The 25355-nt window shown below is 40.6% G+C and overlaps 1 protein-coding gene across 1 annotated transcript in view; it reads left to right on the top strand.

Annotated features, from left to right (window-relative positions):
- The window catches only part of pabpc1l (poly(A) binding protein, cytoplasmic 1-like), an 87526-nt gene that overhangs the window by 6801 nt on the left and 55370 nt on the right, over positions 1–25355 (top strand). Inside the window, exon 2 of the mRNA XM_084332906.1 lies at positions 22033–22239. Coding sequence (XP_084189032.1) covers positions 22050–22239 — 190 coding nt within the window. The 5' untranslated portion in view covers positions 22033–22049. The remainder of the gene's footprint in view (positions 1–22032; positions 22240–25355) is intronic.

Below are 25355 nucleotides of genomic sequence, written 5' to 3'. Positions count from 1 at the left end.
TGGTAGTCGACTAATCTGCAGATTATTTTTTCGATTAGTCGACTAATCGAAAACCAATGTAAACGACAACAAAAAAAATATTTTTTTTTAATTTTTTTTTTAATTACCTATCTTTGTGAAAGTGGCTTCTCAGCTCTGGTCCAGCTGAAGACAGAGCAGAGGAACAGATTGGACATTGAGCATGACCTCAGAGTTGCTTGTCTACCATCACCCCAGACTTTGAGACTCTTGTCAGGACCAAACAACAACATCATAACATGATGATCCCATAGCAAATTAAAATAATGACTCATGAAACATTTGAATTTGGATCTTTAAGCCACTTTAAATGAAAATGTATTTGAAGAACAATACAGCAATCACTCATAACAAGATAAATAAATTAAATAATACAAATTAAAGTGGAAGTGTACTTTAAAATAACTTTTGTTTGCTGTGTGTGAGAGGAGTGTGTATGTGTGTGTGTCTTACTCTGATCGCTGTGTGAGTGAGGGGAGTGTGTGTACTGTGTAATTTGTGTGTGTCTTACTCTGATCGCTGTGTGAGTGAGAGGTGTGTACTGTGTAATTTGTGTGTGTCTTACTCTGATCGCTGTGTGTGAGTGAGAGGAGTGTGAATGTGTGTGTGTCTTACTCTGATCGCTGTGTGTGAGAGAGAGGAGTGTGAATGTGTGTCTGTCTTACTCTGATCGCTGTGTGTGAGTGAGAGGAGTGCGTGTGTAATGTATTGTGTGTCTAGTCTGATCATCATCTCCTGCAGGGGAACAATGTTTTCAATGTCCAAAATTTGCTATGGGATCAGCATGTTATGATGTTGTCTGGAACCCTGAGAAGCCACTCTCACAAAGATAGGTAGTGCACAAAAAAAAAAATTAAATTAAATAAAGAAAATGTATTTGAAGAACAATACAGCAATCACTCATAACAAGATAAATAAATTAAATAATACAAATTAAAGTGGAAGTGTACTTTAAAGGGGAACTATTTTACTATTTCTTTCACTATTTGGGCACTTTTACACAATTCCTGTGAGTCTATGGAACACCTCTGTAATATATATATTTTTTTTATTCATTGTTTTGTATTTCTAATCAAGTCCTCAAAAACAGCATTTTTCTACCTCAAGATCTCGAGCTGTTTTGAGCCTGGGACGCAGGTGCAGGTGCAGGTGCCACCTAAACCACTGCGGAGCGTCGTCTTCGCCTGAACATTAACATGCAGCAGTGACTATATGACATCACATATAGGCACATTTTCAAACGACTCAGTTCAGTGAGGGTGAATATTGTGAGAGGAGAATTGGAAGAATGCGCCAATATGAGAATTTTGAGACATAGATCATATTAATATAAGTTCACATAGCTAGGAAACAATGCTAAACACTCAAAAAGGCCATTTATAAGATAGTTCCCCTTTAAATAACTTTTGTTTGCTGTGTGTGAGAGGAGTGTGTATGTGTGTGTGTCTTACTCTGATCGCTGTGTGAGTGAGAGGAGTGTGTGTACTGTGTAATTTGTGTGTGTGTCTTACTCTGATCGCTGTGTGAGTGAGAGGTGTGTACTGTGTAATTTGTGTGTGTGTCTTACTCTGATCGCTGTGTGAGTGAGAGGAGTGTGAATGTGTGTGTCTTACTCTGATCGCTGTGTGTGAGAGAGAGGAGTGTGAATGTGTGTCTGTCTTACTCTGATCGCTGTGTGTGAGTGTCTTACTCTGATCGCTGTGTGAGTGAGAGGAGTGTGTGTACTGTGTAATTTGTGTGTGTGTCTTACTCTGATCTAGAGCCATATGAAATCCGCGTTCACGGAATCGCGGACGGAATCGCGGAATTAACCAATAAAAATGGAATCAACTGCAAAACGTGGAATATTGCAGAATTTGGCCTAATCTGGACTGAAATTTCGTTTTTGGGTGGAACGTTTGGTGTACACCAGCGTTTCCGTTAGAACATATTCGTGCCGGTCTGAGTGTCCTGCAAGATTTCTATCCCCGGACATATTCCTGAAATTCCGGTCAGAGTTTTAAACAGCAGTCTGTTATAATCACATTTTTATGAGCTAACGAATTCCGTTATATTGGACATTTGTATTAATTACATCAAGCGAAGAATGAGAAATTGATTTGCAGAATCAAATTACTATCTCTCGCCTCCCAAGTTAGTGCGATACGCTGATCCAGCATCAAGCTCCCGCGCCACAGGCTCGCACTGCAGCAGCTGTCACACGCACCCCCAAATGAATCTCGAGTCGACATCGCTTCACCTCGTTGTATCAGACACGTCACACATATCATAATGTTCAACTTCACACACAGCAAACTGTAGTTGATCATCACATTGCCTCGTTTGCATGCAGAGAGCGAGAGGACGAGCCACATGCTCGTAATGCGTTTGTTGATTTCATTATAGCCTACATTTAGTTATAATCAATTATATGCATTACTATGTGACACGGCAGTCAACCAACAGTTGCATTATGATTAAAAAATGTCAACACTTACTCACCCCGTCTCGTTCTGCCTATCCGTTTTGTACCTGCGACTAGATCCCCATTGCATTGGAACAGGTGGACTTCTGCGAGGCTCGCAACGGTAGCAGCAGACTGGGGATGCTCTTTGTGGTTCAATCAATAAAGTGTACTTTGTGTACGTTCAATCAATGTTATCTCTCGTACATCATAGACGCTAGACTACTAGACTATAATGTCGTACCTCAGCCAGGAGAATTTAACTTTCCACTCGGGCCGCCGCCTGAACGCTCGACATTTGTTTATTTTCCGCGGGAGCATCGGCGGTCTCTGTGACTTCAGAAGACTCATCTTCGTTGTCAATGTCATTATTATTAGACCTGCTTGTGCTTGGTTTCATGAAATATTTGTTAGGTTTAGCTTGTTTGGCCATCTCTCTCTCTCGCTCGTATAGCTGTTTGTCGTTATTATGGTGGCCAGACAGGCTCAAAAAAAGAAAAAAAAAGATTCACATCCGAGCGGCGCCATCCGCGCTTTATTAGAGCGAAGCACAATGAAACAAATGTAATGATTGCATAGGCTATTTAATTTTAGCCTATTTTAATACAATTCAAATAATAAAATTGTGCTTAGAGGAATTATTTCCACCGGACATTATGACCGGAGATATTTAAATATTCGGACTTCAACATATTTTGCCAGTCAAATACCGGTAATTACCGGCTAACGGAAACGCTGGTGTACACGCGACCGGGGAGGCGGTAGGGCTGGGCGATATGACGATATTATATAAATATCGGGTACAGTTCATTAACGATACACTTTTTTAACGTATTGTGGATATCGTGATGTTTTGCCCAAGAGGATTGTGTCGCGTCAATCTGGTCCACACCCGTTCAAACTTTTGAACAACGCCGCCCCCACACACACTACTGCATCAAAGTTACTAATTATTATTAACAAAGGCATTCGTTTTGTGGCATTAACGTTATATAGTTACACGTTCAATAACATTAGCGTATTTACCCAAACATAGCAATGTCCAATGACGACATAGATAGCAAGCGTTACTGTTCATATCTCAGCCCGTGCGGAGTTGTGCATGCCCATTCTGCGGTCTGTTAATAAAGTTTTCAATCAGACAGATGTATGGAAAGGCTTTTATTATAACATTCGTTGCAATAAAATCATTATGGCTTGTTTAGTCATGCTGCGGTGCGCTGGTAATCACTCGTCTGCCGCAGGGAGCTGTTGTTGTCGTTGAGCTGAGCTCAGCTCTCGTCAAAATCAATTGCGGAAGTAAAAAACGCATAGAGCTTGCCGATTGGTGCTAAGAACAGCAGGGCGGGTTCAATCGGTGTGACGTAATTGGCAGACTCTGCCGGCTGAATGATCGAATGAATGGAAACGTTATTAACGATTGCAGAATGGGTACAATACAGTACAGCTCAATACAACAACAGTGGACTGGGGGATGAAGACCAGAAAAAGACTTTCGGCTTTTTTACATAAGGGTCCTCCATTTTCAATTCATCAAAACATTTAGAGACATACAAATATACAGTAGTTTCATAAAAATGCTAAAATGCTATTTATTGATTGATTGATTGATTTAAAACTTTATTAACATATTGCAGAATGGGTACAGTACAGCTCAATACATACAATTGTTAAGGGGATGCAGACCAGAGAAAGTCTTTCGTCTTGTTTACATCAGGGTCCCCCATTTTCAATTAATCATATTTCATATCTAAATCATATAATATCTCATTGCTAAATATATGCAATATATAATCTAATAATCCAATAATCTAAATCTAATATATAATATAAAAATGCTAAATGCATGGGTATTTTATTTAGTCTTTAATGTTAGCTTGCAAACTCAAATTGTCTTGGTAAGCCTCATAATGAATTGTTTGGGGAAAAAAAGAAAAACATCGTGATGTGTATCGTGTATCGCCGAAAGGTCAGAAAATATCGTGATATCATATTTAGGCCATATCGCCCAGCCCTAGGAGGCGGGGACGCTACAGCGTGTTACACACAACACAGCCGCGGTGCTCAAGCGTCTGGCTGCTTGTGTTAACATCGTCAAGAAGCTAAACTATTCCACAATAAGCCCTCAATTCAGAGCAGAACAGTATCCTAATGACTTTTATGCCTCCGGTGATAAGGTGTTTTGCTAATTCTGTCAACGTTCCGTGGACTGGACCCGCAAAAACACGTTAGGACGTTTAGCTTCTAGCTAAATCTAGTGCACCCATCCATTTGTTTAATACAAACGACTGCCCTTTATAAACTAAATACACTTAAATAGCTATGTAACGTTATAGGACTATCTATGGAAATGATAGCTTCTAGAAGTTCTAGCTAAATCTGGTGCACCCATCAATTTGTTTAATGCAAACGATTGTCATTATACACTGCCCTTTATAATCTAAATAAACTTAAATAGCTATGAAACGTTACATTACATAGGACTATAGATGGAAATGATAGCTTCTTGCTAAATCTAGTGCACCCATCCATTTGTTTAATGCAAACTATTGTCATTATACACTGCCCTTTATAATCTAAATAAACTTAAATAGCTATGAAACGTTACAGTACATAGGACTATAGATGGAAATGATAGCTTCTTGCTAAATCTGGTGCACTCATCCATTTGTTTAATGCAAACGTTTGCCATTATACACTGTCCTTTATAAACGAAATAAGCTAAACTAAAGGTGCCTAAATTATGCATTACTATATTTCATCATAATATAATAGATATAGCTAGGTTACTGACATTGTCATTGTGATAATGTCAGTAGTAGCTAGCTGTATCTATTGTTTACACTTGAAATATGTATTTTTATTTTGTCACAATATTAATTGAAAAATATTGTGTAAAATTGAACTGTATTTCTGAGTTGAAGCACTTAAAAACATTAAATGGACTGTTATATCTTATTCAATTGTGAACATTTATTCATTCCCACTTATTAGACACTATTTCTGATGGTAAAATGAGCATAAAAGGCAAAATACAGAATTCTGAAATATTAAAACGGAAAAAATGGAATTTGGGAAAAAATAAAATGGAATTTGGAAAATAATAAAACGGATTTCATATGGCTCTACTCTGATCGCTGTGTGAGTGAGAGGTGTGTACTGTGTAATTTGTGTGTGTGTCTTACTCTGATCGCTGTGTGAGTGAGAGGAGTGTGAATGTGTGTGTGTCTTACTCTGATCGCTGTGTGTGAGAGAGAGGAGTGTGAATGTGTGTCTGTCTTACTCTGATCGCTGTGTGTGAGTGAGAGGAGTGTGTATGTGTGTGTGTCTTACTCTGATCGCTGTGTGTGAGTGAGAGGAGTGTGTATGTGTGTGTCTTACTCTGATCGCTGTGTGTGAGTGAGAGGAGTGCGTGTGTAATGTATTGTGTGTCTAGTCTGATCATCATCTCCTGCAGGGGAACAATGTTTTCAATGTCCAAAATTTGCTATGGGATCAGCATGTTATGATGTTGTCTGGAACCCTGAGAAGCCACTCTCACAAAGATAGGTAGTGCACAAAAAAAAAAAAAAAAAAAAAAAAAAAAAATTTTTTTAATGACTAATCGACGCAACAATTTCTCGTCGACGATTTTTTATAATCGTCGTCGTCGATTTATGTCGACTAATCGTTGCAGCCCTACTAAAATATACTAAATATTAACGTTATATATCCGGCTAGCAGTAGCTACTAGGGATGCACCGAATGGGAAATTCTTGGCCGAAACCGATACCGAAAATAGGAAACAGTTGGCCGAAAACCGAAAGCCGAAAGGCCGAAAATGATTCATAGAATAGAATTTCTTTTTACCAATGTTGTTCAGCTACCTGATACCTGATTATGGAAAAATATATGATTATGGCTAAACTTAACTTAAATAATAAATAATCACTATTATGGGTCTTTTTGTATCACAAACGGTACTGTATTTGCAAATCTGCGTATGTCATAAATGTATAGATGTAGCAGTACTGTCTATCTGTATGTCATGTATGTCATATATGTCCTGATGAATTGAAAATGGGGGACCCTGATGTAAACAAGACAAAAGTCTTTCTCTGGTCTGCATCCCCTTAACAATTGTGTGTATTGAGCTGTACTGTATTGTACCCATTCTGCAATCTGTTAATAAAGTTTTCAATCAATCAATCAATCAGAGAGAGAAAGAGAGGCGGACATCTGTGCTCTACTGAGCACACCTTTCTAGTCCCCAGATGACTTTGGCACAGTAGACGGCGTCAATGTGAGAGAAACAATCCCTCCCCCTCTCGCTCTGAATAATATGCATATTAGATCACTCAGTGATATATATAGTAAATAAGGATAAAGTATGTTAAAGACACATTTATTGGACTTGTTGCGCGCAGAGTTTACATACTGTAGAAACAGCGCGACTCCCGAGGAGATGCATTGCTCCCGAGTCCCAAGAGGAGTATCACGCAGGACTGAAGAGCTCACAGCGCGCATGTAATGAATCCGCGTTTTGATGACATCATCACAACAACACGCGTTAGGTTGCTTCTGTTTCGGTGATATATTTTCGGTGAAAAAACTCTTTCGGCCGAATTTTCGGTGCACCCTAGTAGCTACAGATGGCTGATATCAATGTCTTATAACACTGATTCGACGCATATTCGATCTGAGGGCATGTTGAATGTGATATGACCAAAGCACAGTAACGTTATACCAATAGGGTCCAGCTACAGCGCAGTAGAATCCTGGCCGTAGCTCGAGGCTACTCGAGTATAGGGTCCAGCTGCAGCGCAGGAGAATCCTGGCCGTAGCTGGAGCCTACTCGAGTACACACAGACAGTGGAGCTTGTTGCGTGGTGGCGATGTCTCGCAGATAATACAAGTACAAGTCTAATTATATAATATATATATTTTATTAAAAAAAAATTATATATTTCTTTTAATCAAAAACGATCGGTATCGGTCGATATGGCTCACGACGATCGGTGATCGGTATCGGTGGCAAAAAACGTGATCGGGGCATCCCTAATTTGCAGCCATTTGCAGCCTGCTGCAAATTACCACATGCATGCACATACATTTCTCAACATGCATGCACGCCACGCTAAGACCTTCATAAAACATTCTCAAATCATTTTAGATGAAAATAATTTTTTAACTGCATTTCAGGATACAAGCAGTAAACACACTAGCTGTGGCCACCGGAAATAGATGATGCAATGCGGCCATCTTGAGAAAAATTTGTAAGCATGCATATGTAAATGCCCTTAACGCCGTGTTTTCCTTTTTACCCCCTTGAATGCCCACATCCACTCCAATGTTAACGTTAATATCGCCTAATCTATGTTTTAAATGTGTCTAATCTGCCAGTCGCTTATCAAAGACTCATTTTCCAGTCAACATTGTCATGGCAGATTGTTTTTTTATCGCTTCATTTCCGTTTTCTAGCATTTTGAAAATCACTTGTTTTCACGGAAAAAACACATTCTATGATAATCGCCTTTTACTGGAATATTCTAGAACGTTGTAATTTTTTGGCCTATTTATGAATCGTTTTCAAATAAACGCTAGATGATCGATAGTATATGTGTACGCATGCACGCTCGTGCCGCCAGTTGCAAATTGATTCTCCTATTTCCTGACCGCGAGCAGAGTCAAACAGCCTATCACCATAATCACATAAAAGCTTATATCTCTGTGAAAACGAGTCTGCTTATCCTAATACTGATAACATAGATTCCTTACCTGAGATCAGATGGTATCCAAATGGTTTATTCCAATTCCCGACCGCCATTCGAAAAAATCGCTCATTTGATGATCCATCGTGTATACAGTAAAACGCATATTCTCCGAGGCTCCAGAGTGAACTCTGGTAGACCCCGGTTACATGAGGGAGAAGTAAAATGTGGAGTGCAGTTTTTATTTTTTATTTTTTTTTAGTCCAATCCAAAAGGGTGATTTACCATCTGGGAGACGATAGGGGGCGCTTTTTTCACATCTGAGAGCCTGGGGTGACTGAATCTCCAACGGTAGGGACGCTGCGGCTTGATGCAATTTGGTGCACGTTGAGAGCTATATAAAGAATGACATCCTCAATGCATGTAGATTTATAATATTTTAACTTAAAACTAGGCTACTTTTGCGTATAATCATTAATATTATATTCCAAAAAAATTATATTGGAAACGCGGGGTTTCGAACTCGGGTCGCCCGGTTGACAGGATTGAGCACTAGCCGTGGAACCACTGTGCCAGACGGGATATATTCATTGTGTATCCATCAATGGACAAGAAACCCGTGTTTCGAATATTTTTCTTTTGAATGAAGTTTTATCTCTTTATTCTCAAATGCATTAATGTGACGTCAACGGCTCATTCAATTTATCAAATCCGTCAAACAGCGCATCTCATCAGACATTTTAATCCCAGTTACAATATCACACAAAAACCACAATCCACGCATAGACACTTCAATTTTATGCTTGAATGAAACACAATCCGGGCGCTCCGTTAAGCAAATCTACAGCGGAGAATATATGAAACTAATCAGAGCCAAACGGCCGATAGGTTTCATTAATTAAAAATATCCCTGCGGGATTCACATTTGCAATGCGCCGTTATTAAAATAACCACATGCAGCGTGTATCGCGACTCCGAGCGCCGTATATGACGTGCATTATTTTATTTAGGACAAAGTAAATCTATAGGCTCAATATGATTTTATTATCAGCATTTAGTTCTATTATACATTTCAAAAGCCCCCTCTAGGAAAACGAAGCACAAAAACATAATTCAGAATGGTATAATGGGATCTACACTGTGAGAAATATTTCAGGAAGCGAGCTGGCATCCAGCTAACTGAACTTAACCCTGCTCCCGACCAGGCTCAAACTTTTTGATCTGTTGTCATGGTGATTTAGACAATCGAGCGTCGGGGAATGGAAAGGTCTGGCTTAAATCAGGCTATGCTGGAAATTATCCGGCTAACTCAGTTAGCCAGGTACGGGGAACGGGGCCCAGAGAATGACTTTCGTCTTGTTTACATCAGGGTCCCCCATTTTCAATTAATCATAACATATAATGACATACATGTAGAGCTGCCGCGGTATTGCTGTTTTCCTTACCGCACAAATTTGCAAAATATTTCCTACCACGCGGTTATTACCGCACGCACACAAAAAATTAAAAAAAAAAAAGTTTGAATGCATTTTTTTTTAGTAGTAGTCTACTCTTTATAGCATATAGCCTGCCTCTAGTCTAAATGTCTATCTTTAGAGGATGACTTTGCAGCATGAATATTGTTTGGGATTCGGCAAGCACGCATTAGTTATTGAAAGTGAAACTCTGGTCGTGCGCAGTTCACTCGGTGTCGCGGGCAGGGCTGGTTACCCCCCCGACCCTTTCTTATTATTATTACTATAAAGTTACTACTTTATAATAAAGGCATTCGTTTTGTGGCATTAACATTATATAGTTATACGTTCAATAACATCAGCGTATTTACCGGACGATAGCAAGGCAAGCAATACTCTATTCATATCTCAGTTCCTTTCTTTGCTCAGAGCGTGCTGAGTTGTCCCATTCTGCGGTCTGTTAATAAAGTTTTCAATCAGACAAGTGTATAGAACGAAGGGCTTTTATTATAACATTCGTTGCAGACAGTAAAATCATTATGTCTCGTTTAGTACTCCTGAAGAGCGATGGTAGTCCACTCCGGCGGAGAGTTAAAGCTAAAGGCGCTCCCATAGTCCAGCAGACTGTACACAGAGCAGACTCCGCGGATGTCCGCGCGGACTCTTGAGCTTTGATCTCAGCGGACAGCAGACCCACAGGTGGGAAGCTCCTATTTTCTGACGCGCGGACATCCGCGCCGCTGACTTGGTGTCACACAAAACGCTGCTCGGCGTTTTGGTTGACATCGAACTGCATTTAATGTGACGCCGATCTGCATTTTACTCTGAACACTCGCTCTGTGCCAAGAGAGATGTTTGAATGGCTTTTCTAAATGAAGTGTGTAAAATTGCCAGTTTTATTTCGAAATATTGGAAACGGAGATAACATAGAATGTTATCTCCGTTTCCAATATTTTGAAATAAAACTGGTGCTTTTATTTCATGCAATGCGTGTCTTTTCAGCACCACGCGCTGTCCACCTCAAGCCTATACGGTACATTGCATCTCGCTGCCTATATGTATATGTTATTCAAGTGCGTAAAACTGCCCGTTTTATTATCGAAATATTGGAAACGGAGATAACATACTCTTTATTTTGACATCGGATGACGACGACATGACAGAAGTTGAACAGCGTGGGGACAATTGTGTAAACTGCCGCGTGACATGTAGGAAATTGGTCCGCGGAGGTCCGCTCGACTATGAAGGCTCAAAGAGTCCGCGCGGACCTCCGCGGGGTCTGCTCTGTGTACAGTCTGCTGGACTATGGGAGCGCCTTAACGTTATTAGCAGTGTTGTGATGAGCTGACATTCAGGACGTAAAAAACGTGTGACGCGTCTCTCTTCTGACCAATCAGTGGTCTGCAATGTTTCACGTGACTTTTCTGGTACCCAATAGGGTCGCTTGGAACCTCGATAGAGAAGTAGGGTATATCTGCAGAGCCGCAAGCCCAACGAGAGGAGGGTAATTTATTATTATTATAAAAAACAGCGGTGACGCGGTATTCAGCCTACTCTGCGGTGGCCGTGATGTAACAGCGATACCGCGGTAATGCGGTAATCGCGGCAGCTCTACATACATGACATACAGATAGACAGTATTCAGTATACCTTCAGACTCTATTATCTTATGCAACTCATATTCACTCCACAAACTGAAATATACATACATTGTTGAATGAACAGCCTGTTTCTTGAAGTTAGACTCTCCTCTAAATTGTAACCCCCCTCTCTATAACATAATTTTTGGATGTTACCCGGGAGTGAATTGTTTCGTGCTTTAAACATGATTTGTGCAGTCTTAAATTCAGCCAGGTCCCCGAGTTTCATGGCATGTGATTTAAAAAATAGTGTTTGATTTAAAAAATAGTGTTGTTTGTGTGTTCCAGATATCCTACCTTATTGATAATCAAATCAAAATCAAATGTATTTGTAAGGCCCGACAACACACGTTAATGTCCCCATGGGCCAGGTAACGGTATACTTTTGCTATGCTATACACTAGTCCAGGGGTGGCCAACCAGTCAGAGACTAAGGTCGCTTTCACACAGGGGCTGTTTGGTCCGGACTTTCCGACCAGAATTCGATAGTCCGGTTTTTCGGGTTTGTGTGAATGCGTGTCGAACTCGGTTCGCGAACCAAACAGGCGAACTCTGGTCCGCCTGAAAACGTAGGTCTCGGTTCGGCTTCATCGAACCAAACGCGAACCAAATATAGGAAGTGATTATTATTACCACTGCTCGCAGCACTCACTGCAAAACAAGCACACTGCATCTAATCTCTCTATCTATCTATCTATTAGGGATGCCCCGATCGATCGGCCCCCGATCGTTATCGGCCGATAATCAGTATAAATATGCGATCGGGGAATTCCGATAATTAGTCATATTCGCCGATCGCGGAAACTGATCAAGTGGATATCTCACTCGCTTGTCTCAGACGCACAGGACCTGCAAACTGCTGCTCCTCCCTAGCCCCGCCCGTACCCGTGTAGAGTTTGTAAACACGGAGGCGGACCTCCTCTGCTGAGTCTAGATAGTGCATTCGACCTGAGCTAACATTAGCTACCTAGCTATCGTTACTGTTTAAACAAAATTACCCAGTCAACTATTCACTTTTAGTAGGCATTGTCTAACGGTATTTAGCCGGCTAGCTACTGATAGCTCCGGATATCAACAAATGCCCCAGGAAGTCCAGTAGCCCATGTTGATATCTCCGTTAGCTTGCGTTAGCTGACGTTAGTTCACGGTTCAAAACGAAATGTCCGATTGAACTAAATAGTTGTCTTAACGTCATCTAGCCGGCTAGCAGTAGCTACAGATAGCTCCTGATATCAATGTCTTATAACATTGATTGAATGCGTATTCGAGCTGAGGGCTTGCTGAATGTGAAATGACCAAAGCATAACGTTACCAATAGGGTCCCGCTGCAGCGCCGGAGAATCCTTTTTGGAGCTAGGGCTACTAGAGTACACACAGACAGTGGAGCTGTTTGCAGATGGCGAGCATTTTGACATGTTGCGTGGTGGCGATGTCTCGCAGATAATACAACTACAAGTCTAATTATATAATATATATATTTTATTTAAAAAAAAAAACTTTTTATATAAAAATAATTTTTAATTTCTTTTTAATCAAAAACGATCGGTATCGGATCGGTATCGGCCGATATGGCTCACGACGATCGGTAATCGGTATCGGTGGCAACAAACGTGATCGGGGCATCCCTACTATCTATATATTATCTAACTGTGCATCTTGGGAAGAAGGAATAAAAAACGCGGTTTATTATTATTACCGAGGCGCACGTCAATGGATCAATGCCACGTCAATACTATTATTACCTTACCACTGCTCGCAGCATTCATTCACTGCAAAACAACCACACTGCATCTATCTATCTATCTATCTATCTATCTATCTATCTATATATCTGTGCATCTTGGGAAGAAGGAAGAAAAAACGCGGCTTATTATATTATTAATAAAACAGCTACTTGTGGGCACTCATAAAAACACTGGTCTACAAGTTGTTTAGCGAGAGGATGGTGGTAATGTGCTTCAATAGAACAATGGATCAATGCCATGTCAAAACTCGGCTCCGCTGATCTGGAGGGCTCCGCAGTCCACACACAGACACACACACACACACACGCTGACAGATTAAAAGTCAGTACTCAACACATAATCATAATGAAACTAACGGACAAGGTGGCTAAAATGACATGCAAGTACAGAACAGAAAACAAAAAAAAAGTCTATAATAATATTTTAACGTATATAGTGTATATCCAACGAAATTACCAATTATACAAATGCCTTATACATGATATACCCCTAATACCTATTTTCTAAAACCCTACACACATATGATCCAGCTCGAACCCCCCCCTCCCGGACCCCTCCTTGGATAGTACCTCATTATACCTCACTCTAACCAGACACTACCATTATAAGCTAGCTTTTATTCTCTCCACCACTTCTAACCACATTGACATTTTGGATTCGTTGAGACCCAGAATTCTTGCTGTAGATATTTCTTGATAAATCACATCGAGATATGTAAGAGACCAAACCTTCCTGCACATTTTTTCCGGTTGAAACCAGCGTGATGCGATCAGTTTTTTAGCTACTGTGATACCCGATAAAACCAATCTCTTTAGCTGTGGATTTACTGCAAACTCAAAAACATCATTCAATAGTAATACAGAGGGGTGTACTGGTATATTCCAAGATACGAGTTTTGATAATTGATGGGTCACATCTTTCCAGAATGCCTTAACTGGTGGGCAGTCCCAATACATGTGCATAAATGTCCCTTCGTCTCCATTTGTACATTGGGAGCATTTTGAGTCTTGTTTAAGGCCCATTCTGTTCAGTCTTACAGGAGTCAAGTATGTCCTGTGAATATAGTTAAGATTGATTTGTTGATGGTCCGGGTTCCTTGATGTAAGACGGACATTTGCCCATGCTTCTTGCCAATCAAAGTCACTTTCCAGGTCTGGTATATCCCTCCTCCAGACAGAGTCTAGTTGGAGGGTTTCATACGAGGACGTTAGTAATTGATAATAAAAACCTGATACAAAACCTCTCAATGTATCTCTTTCATAGAAGAATTTGTGGTATCTGTGGTGTTCAACTGGTATGTCTAATGGAACACTGTGAGACCTCAAACATAGGCGTAACTGTATGTAAAAAAGCCATGTGGACTCGGTGAGGTTAAACTTTGTGCATATTTCTCCATAACTACAAAAACCCTGGTTATTAAAAATATCCCCTAATGAGTGTATGCCTTGCTCTTCCCATATAGGGAATCTTATAGGAAGTTTTTCCATTAAGAGTGCATTGTTATTGAATATGGGAGTATGATTATGCCATTTTTGAGGGTTAGGATATTTTTTTTGTGTTTCACGCCATATCCGGATTGCATGGGTAATTATGGGGCCAAATTTCCGCTCACAGTGCTGACAGATTTCTGTGTGAACGCAGGCGAACCAAATGAAGAATGCGACAATGTTGCAACTTCACCCCCAGAACCGCACCGAGTCCACCAAAACTATATGTGAAAGCGACCTAAGAGCCACAAAAATTACTGTGGTACCACAAAGAGCCACACCATATACCAGCGTTTCTCAACCTTTTTTTTCAGTCACGGCACCCTTCATGTGTTTATATATAGGTCTCACCCTCTGGCCTCTGAAGTTGCTAATGTCTTTTTTATTTGGGCCTCACAGGGTTAAAAGTACCCTGTGAGACCCACGGTTGCAAAATTACAAAATCACTTTTAGCCATTTAAAAAAAAGTTTATTGTGTTTATTTAAAAAATGTTAAGCACATGTATAGTCAATTGGTCCTGTTGTTCAGCCTCACAATGCTATTTGATAGTAAATGTGTTTTTATATGTCCCACCCTCAGGCCTCTGAAGTTGCTAATGTCTTTTTAATTTGGGCCTCACTCTTAAGCCTGAGATATACAGTAAAAGTGTATATTTTCAGCATTACGTTTGTTTACCAATTATTTTAACTGTTATTAGTGAAATATAAGATTATAGAAATCTCAGGGCATTGAGTCGGAAACCGGCGCATATTGACAGGAGGAAGTGGCACAGCCAAAAGTGAGTAGTCTTTTGAAGGAAGAGACTCAGGGCTTTCGAATTTCGAAAGACTACCCTACCCAGCTCACACCAGCCCCTGTCAATCATCTGACTTCTGGATTTACTTTTTTATTTCTCTTATTTTTTGGGATTATCTCCCAAACCTGAACGTTATTGCCATAAAACAGAACGCAGTTAGTTTCTCTACCTTTCTGTGAACGTCTTGCAAAAAACGGTGTTGCAATACGATGAAAAATGGTGGAGAAATTTACATTATAAAAAGATGGCAGAATTCAGTACTGTATCTACAAAACCTTCTGTTTAATCATCTTCCCTTTATTCATTTGCTTAGATTTTTCAGGTCTGGTCAATTTTAGCATGGTGTTATTCACAGTCAAAGATAATTTTTTTTTTAAATAGAATTGATATTCTCCTTTGGTTCATTACAATTTACTCAAGCCTAGTAACAGCCACATTATTTCTGACACTGATCCATTATGTCCCACAGATTCAGATACCAAGAACATGCAAATGGACCATTTAACTTTTTTTTGTAAATGTTTATTCTACGTCCTTATGGAATGACTGAGTGACATACAAAAAAAATAAGTAAAAAAAAAAAAAAAAAAATTGATGGAAGAGCCGCACATTGACGGGCAAAGAGCCGCATGTGGGCCGCGGGTTGGCCACCCCTGCACTAGTCTATGTGATGTGGGTATGATGGTAATTAAGGAATGGTGAATATTATGTTTAATGTAAATATGTGTATACTGGATATGAACAGCAGTATTATAGGCCTACAGCAGTAGGCCTAAAGCTGAGCGCCCTCCAACCTAACTAGGCCACTGGCCATGACAACATCCCCTCCAAATTCCTCAGACTCAGCAGCCGCCATCACTCCAGTCATCACACACATAATAAACCTCTCCATAAAACAGGGACACGTCCCCAAGGACTTCAAAATTGCGAGAGTGACCCCTCTGCACAAAAAGGGCAGCAAATTAGACCCAGGCAACTACCGCCCTGTTTCTATTCTTACCTCCATCTCGAAAGTCATGGAGAAAATTGTCTACGAACAGGTCGAAAAGTACCCGGCGGAAAAAAATCTAATCTACGAATTCCAATCTGGCTTCAGAACATCCCACTCCACTGACGCATGTAGTGATGCACGATATATCGGCCGCCGATATAATATCGGCCGATATGGCCGTTTTTTTACACATCGGTATCGGTCCGATATCAAGATAGGGCCGATATTAAAAAAAAAAAAAAAAAAAAACCCTTTTTTTTTTTTTTTTTTTTTTCTTCTTTTTACATGTTTTGGCCTTAAATAGTTTCAAAATATCAGTCATTTCTGAAAATAAGTTACAAAAGTAAAAAAAATTATGCGTTTTGGAAAATAGCTCTTTATTTGATTATCATAAAGTGTTTTCTATACAGAGATATCGACATCGGTAAATATCGGTATCGGCCAGAACAGCAATATTAATATCGGTTATCGGTATCGGCCACAATTTTCACATCGGTGCATCACTAGACGCATGCCTTCTCTATTTGAACGACCACATCAAACAAGAGGTGGACGCAGGCAAATACTGCGGCATGGTCATGCTGGACCTACAAAAGGCCTTCGACACTGTCGATCACTCTATTCTGATTGACAAGCTAAAAGCAATTGGTTTTGATAGTTTATCAGTGAGCTGGATGTAATCCTACCTGGAGGGGAGAGAACAGATGGTGGAGGTAAACGGTACTCTACCCCCCCCCCCCCCCCCACAGTGTGCTGTGGTGTTCCACAAGGAAGCATACTAGGACCACTACTGTTCCTAATTTATGCAAATGACATGTCGTCAGCTTGTGACTGCAACTTGTTCCTGTTTGCGGACGACTCAGCCCTGCTGGTCTCTGACAAGAACAAGTTGCAGGTTGAAAAAACCCTCAGCTCGGAACTAGGCAAAATCTGCATATGGCTCGCTGATAACAAACTATCATTACACATGGGCAAAACAGAGTCCATTCTCTTCGGTTCAAATAACAAACTCAGCAAGACCGACGGCTTCTCAGTTACAGTGGGTGACAATATTGTCACAAGGAAAGATGAAATTACCTACCTGGGTTCCATCCTAGAGGCAAATCCCTGTGACAAAATGGCATCCAATGTAATACAAAAAGTCAACCAACGAACTAGATTCTTGTACCCGATCTCCTCTCTGGTAAACAAGAACACCCTGAAGACTCTGGCAGGAGCACTCATTCAAGGGTACTACGACTATGCTTGCACCTCATGGTACCAAAGCACCTCAAAGGCGCTAAAAACAAGATTGCAAACATCACAAAACAAACTGGTCAGACTACTACTTGACCTTACCCCTAGAACCCACCTCACCCCTGCCCACTTTGACAACCTAGGATGGCTTAGAGTGGACGACAGAGTACAGCAACTTGCAATGGGCCTGGTCTACAAGATACACTATACGACTAAGGTACCCATGTACATGTCAAAATACTTCCCAAAGGTCAGTGAATACCACGACCACAACACCAGAGGAAGCTCTTTCTTTCTCACCTTGATTACTGTCCAGCTGTCTGGTCTAATGCCTCAAGACAAGAGCTCAATAAGATCCAGCTCACTCAGAACTGAGCGGCCCGTCTGGCCCTGAACTGCTCAATGAGAAACAGTGTGGAGGGGATGCATACCAAGCTGTCGTGGTTGAAAGTTGAAGACAGACTGGATTGTAGCCTGATCTTGTTCATGAGGAATATATATATCTCAAGAGAACCTATATATATCAGTTTGTATTCACAGCTAGTAACATGTACACATGATCGACATAAGTATAATACTAGGCATGCCTGTAGGGAAACGTTCACACTGCTACTACCAAAAACCAATGCAGCAAAGAAAACTGTTATATAGAGCCATGTCATATTGGAATAAACTGCCAGTACATCTTACTCTGATAACCAGTAAGATAAGTTTTAAAAATAATTTGAAAAGAGCATTGAGAGAAAAAGAAATTAGTTTACATTAAAGAAAAACACAGATACTGTAGAGATATGACTGTCCCTTTTATTGTATTTTCTGTGATCTGATACTCTTGTTTGTGTACTGTAATTACTATTTGGAATTATTTTTATATGTAGGAATATATTTTTTAATGTATGCTACTATAATGTTATGTATGTACTGTTTTTGTTGTGTGTGGACCCCAGGAAGACTAGTTGTTGCTGCGGTGATGACTAATGGGGATCCGTAATAAAGATAAAGATAAAGCTCAACAAATCATGTTAAACCCAGATTCGGCTCAAACGAGGGACTAAACACGCTTTGCAATTATGCCACATCAATGTGGAACGCCCTACCCAAAGCTGTAAAGGAATGTGTATCCCTACCCACATTCAAAACCGCTCTTAAAGAGCACCTACGGGAGGCTGCAAAATCAAAACAGGCCACCGTAAATGTCCAAACCCCCCACCCCCTCCTAATGGACAGTCTCCTCCCCACCGCATGTATATATTCTCTCCCCGCCGTATGTATATTTCTCTCCCACCCACCCACCCCCTCAATGTACAGTCTCCTCCCCACCGTATGTATATTTCTCTCCCACCCACCCACCCCCTCCTAATGTACAGTCCCCTCCCCATCATATGTATATACTCTGTCAGGATCTATGGGTAACAGTACTGTATATTTGAATACCGTTTATGTCACAAATGTATCAGTACTAAATACCTGTATGTCCCTATGCCATAAATGTCATGTATGTTGTGTATAAATGTCAATATGAATTGAAAATGGGGGACCCTGATGTAAACAAGACAAACGTCTTTCTCTGGTCTGCATCCCCTTAACAATTGTGTGTATTGAGCCGTACTGTATTGTACCCATTCTGCAATCTGTTAAATAAAGTTTTCATTCATTCAGTATTGTACAGCAGTAGTGTACAGCCAGCAATATTATACATTATTACATGACTATTCTATGCAAGTAGGCTATGTCTAAGCTGTTTTACAATATTATACATGAACTATGTGGATTATGCATAAGACTACATAAGACACTATATGTGGTTATGTCAGGTGGTCTTGTGGTCAAAGTTATGTCTGTGGAATCATATATTTATTTTAAATTTTTTGGACTTTATGGTGTTCTTGTTTTATTCTTGACTTATTTACTTGTCATAATAGAACATTCTAGAACATTTGTGATGTCGCAGTATGATGTCATAAACATTCTAGAACATTTGTGTATATATTCAACAATTCTTTCAGAAGATCTCATTGTGCATCTTGAAACAGTACTGAACAGATAGACTAAACAACATAGATTGAAGCCTGCATTTCTCAACCAAGGTGCCTTGCCTACCTTTTTGCTGTGGAAAGACAATACAGACCCTCTCCCGTTGGCCGGTGGTGCACAGGCATCACCCACACTTTCACAATTTCCCTGCACGGAATTGTCTAGTTTTTTATTATTATTTTCGAAATAAATAAACGCATTCATTCAAGATATCTGGCCTTGCGCGGATCTCACAGCTGTGCCCGCACAGTGCAATACTCCAATTCAGCCATTGGGTGGATGGCGCTGCTGAGCAGCCCTCACAGCGCGGCTGTCAGAGCGCCGCTGGCTCTGCGGCTCTGCAGCTGCATACTATTGGCTCTGTTCTGGACCACCTGGAGCTTCTTGAGGTCACCACTGGCAGCAGATGATCGCAGAGCAATAGTCGAGATGACATAAAACAACCTGGGGTCGGCAACCTGTGGCTCCCTGGCAAAAAAAATTAAAAGTATTTAAAAAAAATAAAATGTCATACTGTGACACTGAAATGACAAAAATATTTCATCAACTAAAATATTTCATCAACTAAAATATACAGTACGTCACACCCCGCGCCTCTCCCTGCCGTCTGCAAGTGGCTAATCTTGAGTTTCCCCCCAGTAAGCTAACCATGGATAAATCCAAAAAAATAGAGGTTTTAATTCAGCGTGGACAGATTAATTTGCTTTCACGACTAACGATGCAGGTTTACCTGTATGCCTGATATGTGGTGCGAAATTTGCGAACAACGAAAAATTTACTTTTTATTTGATCGATTTTCCACAAATAAGGGAAGGACTCAAATAGAGCTGCATAGTTCAGGGTTTTATTTCAAAGTAGGTCTACAGACACCAGTGTTTTGTCTCCTCTTTTGTGTTTTATTTAAAAATAGGTCTACACAGCCAGTATTTTTTCTCCTTCATAAGAGTTTGAGGTTTCCTTTTGTTATAACAGGTAAAAACTGCTAATTTTTTTTTTGTTGCTTTATAATTCCATTAATGCAACAAACTGTGCTATAAATATAAAGTATAATAAATCGCAAATTACTTTGGGTATGCAATAGGGCTGACTCCTATTAATCGATTAGTCGACTAATCGGTCGAAAGGAGCCGTAGTCGACTGGCCAACCTCTTAGTCGAATATAAAATATATATATATATATATAATTTTTTTTTTTTTTCAAAAGAAAAGAGGCCTAGAAGCGTGGCTAACGCTAATGGCACGCATACCAGAGGCTAACTGCCTACGAAAACAGGCACAGAGGCACTGAAAGAGGATTTCACCCATCTAATGAACACACTAGACTAGACAAATTGCATGCTTTTGCAGAGGACAAGAAGCCTTCAGTCGACTCCTTCAGACATTAAGCACCCCCCACAGCCCAAATGGAATGATAAAAAAAAAGAGAAATTATATATACATTTTTTTAAGTCGACCAATAGTCGACTAACGGCAAATTTTGGCCAATCCTAGTCGACCATCCAAATCCTTAGTCGGGGACAGCCCTAGTATGCAATTGTCAGGCGTTTTATGCTAAATGTGGGGTATGCTTGGGGATATATAAAACGTTATACACTGTTATCTTCATTTTAAGGGTCAATAGGTTGTGCGGCTCCCTGAGCATTTTATTTTGTTGGAGGGGGGAAAAGTGGTTATTTTGATAGTAAAGGTTGCTGACCCCTGAACTAAACTTTGCACTTTGCACTATCTGACATAAAAGGGGATGGGCAACAAAGACTTTCTCCCCTTACAAAATCCAAGCAGTTTTTGGCTGGGCTCCGCCCATACTCGTGAGTAATTGATTACTCACCCATCCCTAGTCATCTTGCCTCATGGTGGCGCTAGTCTCATGAAACTAAACATGAACTACTCAACGGCTTGGATTAGGGGCGTGGTCAAAAGGTCCATTGAGAATTCGGGCAGCCACCCTACTTTATTTGGGCAGAAAGATTATGACATGCATGATGCAGCTTGTTATGCATCATCTTTCTTTATTAGAGCCTCTTTGTTTTAGCTCTGTTGAATTAATTGGGAACACCACCAAATTAAAGCGGCAGTACACCCCAAATGAAAAACAACACATTTTTCATCCCACCCGGCTATCTATCCATCCTTCCGGAACCTATATGAAAAATACTGTCCTGTCCTTCTAGGAACCTATATGAGAAAACACTGTCTTATCCTGTCCTCCTAGGAACCTATATGAGAAACGCTGTCTTATCCTGTCCTTCTAGGAACTTATATGAGAAACGCTGTCTTGTCTCGTCCTTCAGCTTCAAACATAACATTTGTGAATTCAATTAGGCTACTAAGATACTAACTTGGCAAGTTTGCATGCCCAGCCATAGTGTTGTCTTCAGAGGACATGGACTTCTGTAGCTGCATAATGGGGATAACTGGACATTCAGAACTTATATTCTCATGCATAACATCTTGTTGCAAAATAGCCTAATTGATCCCTTCTGTGACTGTCATTAAGCGTACCCACTACCCAAGATGAACAGCAATGGACCGTACCCCCTGGCTTCGCTGTACGTAGGGGACCTGCATTCTGACATCACCGAGGCCATGCTTTACCAGAAGTTCTCACCTGCTGGCCCCATCATGTCCATCCGTGTGTGCCGTGACATCATGACACGCAGATCTTTGGGATACGCCTACATAAACTTCCAGCAACCAGCTGATGGTAATGTATCCTTTTTGGTATTTATTTATGTCTCATCATCTTCAGTGCTGGTTTTATAAGAGCAACCTTTACTACAGTATGGACAAAAAGGATTGCCTACATTTAGCGTAGAACCATTCACACTAGGTTCCAAATGGCCTCCTTTATTAAGCCTGACCGGGCTGAGATTTATTTCACGTCATAAATAGATTAATACAGTCCGAATTAATTAATGTAGCGGTTTGTAGCCAAGAGTAAAGACCCTAACCCTAGCAAATCAGCAGTCAAAGTGTATATTTTCAGCACTACATTTGTTTACCAATGATTTGAAGTGTTATTAGCAAAATATGAGTTTATAAATATCTCAGCGCATCCAGGTGGAAACCGGCGGATATTGACGTGAGGAAATCAGGAAGTCAGACGTGTTTGTAGTCCTATGAAAGGAGAGACCCAGAGCTTTAGAGGGGCTTTTGAATTTCATAAATCTACACTACCAAGCTCACGCCAGCCCCTGTCAAACTTGGAGCCGTCTGGCCTGGAATTATTATAATAATGACATTTTTGAATCCTCTTTTTCTCTGCCTGATTTTTCAATTTTTCTCCCCATCCCAATTTTTTTTGTCGTTATGCCAATTCCCCCCCTCCCCTACCTGGTTCTTGTGCGCATGTTCCTCCTACTGGTCGGTACAAGGGAACCCTGAAGTCCACCACATGCTTCCTCCGACACATGTGGAGACAGCCAGTGACTCTTTTTCACCTGGCAGCGAGGACTCTCATTGGTGAAGCGTAACGTGTGGGAGGTCACGCTGCCTTCACCATTTCCTGCCTTTCGCTGAGCAGGCGCCCAGACCTGACCTGTAGGCGTCGCTGTCCACAACGCCAGATTACCACCCACGACTTCCCTCCCCCTAACTCAGCCAAACGAGTTAGTATGACGACCGGCCCAAGCCGCAGGGCAATGCTGACTCCGGGAGTCCAGACCGCAGCCTCTTGCATTGGTGACTAGCAGCCTGGAATTATTTTGAACGTTATTTTTCGTGATTGTCTCATGGGTCGAACAAACCTGAACGTTATTGCCATAAAATAGAACGTAGTTTGTTTCTTTACCTTTTTGTGAACGTAATTTAAAAAAAAAATGCGTCTCAATCTGATGAAAAATGGCGGAGCATTTTTTTATTACAAAAAAGTAACTGTACTTAGTTACAGTAGATTTCATTCATGGTCTTTGCTGCCCTGTTACGGGCGCCTGCCCTGGTGGTACTAAATCCAGATTGAACTCTGCCATTGGAAAGAGGAGATTTGGACCGATCCTTAGATGCATGACATGACCATAATAAGGTAATTTATACATTTACATTTTATAGGCCTGATATTCTATATTCATATTTAAAATTGCATGTGTCCGGATGGCAAAATTCAGTACTCTTATCTACAAAAAATGCTGTAAATCATCTGCCCTTTATTCATTTGCTTAGATTTTCTGTACACTTGATTTCAAGAAGGTGCTGAATGAGCTCAATGGATTTTCTATGTCTGGTCAATGTTAGTGTTATTCACCGTCAAAGATAAAAAAAAAGATATACAATAATAAAAAATAAGTATAATTTATATTCTCCTTTTGGTTCATTACAATTTACTCAAGCATAGTAACATACACAATATTTCTGACACTGGGAATGCATTCCCTGAGGTCCATAGATGTCCCTAGATACCAAGAACATGCAAATGGACCTTGTGGAAGTGGAGCAATCTTCCATTTACTTGGGCATGTACTTTTAGGCAAACTTTCTGAAAATATGGCTAGGGTTTAACCTCTTAAGCCAGGGGACAGCAATTAAGTTTGGCCGGGGGCCACATTTCTTCCAAGCCATTGTATGGGGGGCCGGAAACAAAAACAATGGCCAATTTAATATATTGATAGTGAAAACATTTGAACTCTGTGACAGACCACCTTATAACTTGACATTAGGGGTGTAACGATGCGACCTCGCAACGATTAATTTCGATTACGATTATTCAGGCAACGATTCAATGCATCATGAAATCTCTTCATTTGACCACAATTAGATACATTTTCAGTTAATTCCCCCAAAAATGTTGAATACACAAATGTGGCTGGGGGAACTGATTCACTCAGCATGAATGGACTATAGGACAATAAAAGGAATATTTCTTTCCCGATTTATAATCGATTCTAACATTTTTAAATCGATTCAGTTGAATCGTCACATTAGAATCGATGCATTTCGATTAATCGATGCATCGTTACACCCCTACTTGACATACATTTGTGGCAGAGGCAGAGAATGGACTTTGATTGATTGAACATTTTATTAACAGATTGCAGAATGGGTACAATACAGTACAGCTCAATACACACAATTGTTAAGGGGATGCAGACCAGAGAAAGACTTTCGTCTTGTTTACACAAGAGTCTAAAAAAGAGAGCCATTTGACGAAGAAACTGTACATTGGAGGAGGTTGGTAGGTAGGAGGTTGGTAGGTGGAGGGGGGGGGTTGGGTAGGTGGGGTGGGGTTTGGTAGGCGGGGTGGGGGGTAACTGTACATTGGATTATCGACGAAACCTTACTTGATCCCAAGAAGAGGGTCTCGTGTATTATTGGGTTTAATAGGACATTTATTGTACATTGGGGTTGCGTTAGGACATTTACAAGGGCCAGTTTCGAATTGCAGTCTCTCGTAGGTGCTCTTTGAGAGTGGTCCTTTACAGCTGTGGGTAGGGCGTTCCACATTGATGTGGCATAATTGCTAAACGTGTTTAGTCCCTTGTTTGAGCCGAATCTGGGTTTAACATGATTTGTGGAGCTCCCTCTGGTGTTGTGGTCGTGGTATTCACTGACCTTTGGGAAGTATTTTGACATGTACACATGGGTACCAAGTTGTGTAGTGTATCTTGTAGACCAGGCCCATTGCAAGTTGCTGTACTCTGTGGTCTACTCTAAGTAGGGATGCCCTGAGCGATCGGTATCGGCCGATATTCAGTATAAATATGAGATCGGTGAATTCCGATAATGCTTTATTTTCGCCGATCGTGAAAACCGATCGAAGACATGCGCGGAAAACATGATCCAATTCTCAGCGGAGTTCTCACTCACTGACTTCTCTCTCATGCGTAC

This window comes from Notolepis coatsorum (genome assembly GCF_963971535.1).
Source record: "Notolepis coatsorum genome assembly, chromosome: 17".
NCBI classification, from domain to species: Eukaryota; Metazoa; Chordata; class Actinopteri; order Aulopiformes; family Paralepididae; genus Notolepis; species Notolepis coatsorum.
Note: the sequence above shows the minus strand (reverse complement) of the source record. Positions and strands in the feature narration are given on the sequence as shown.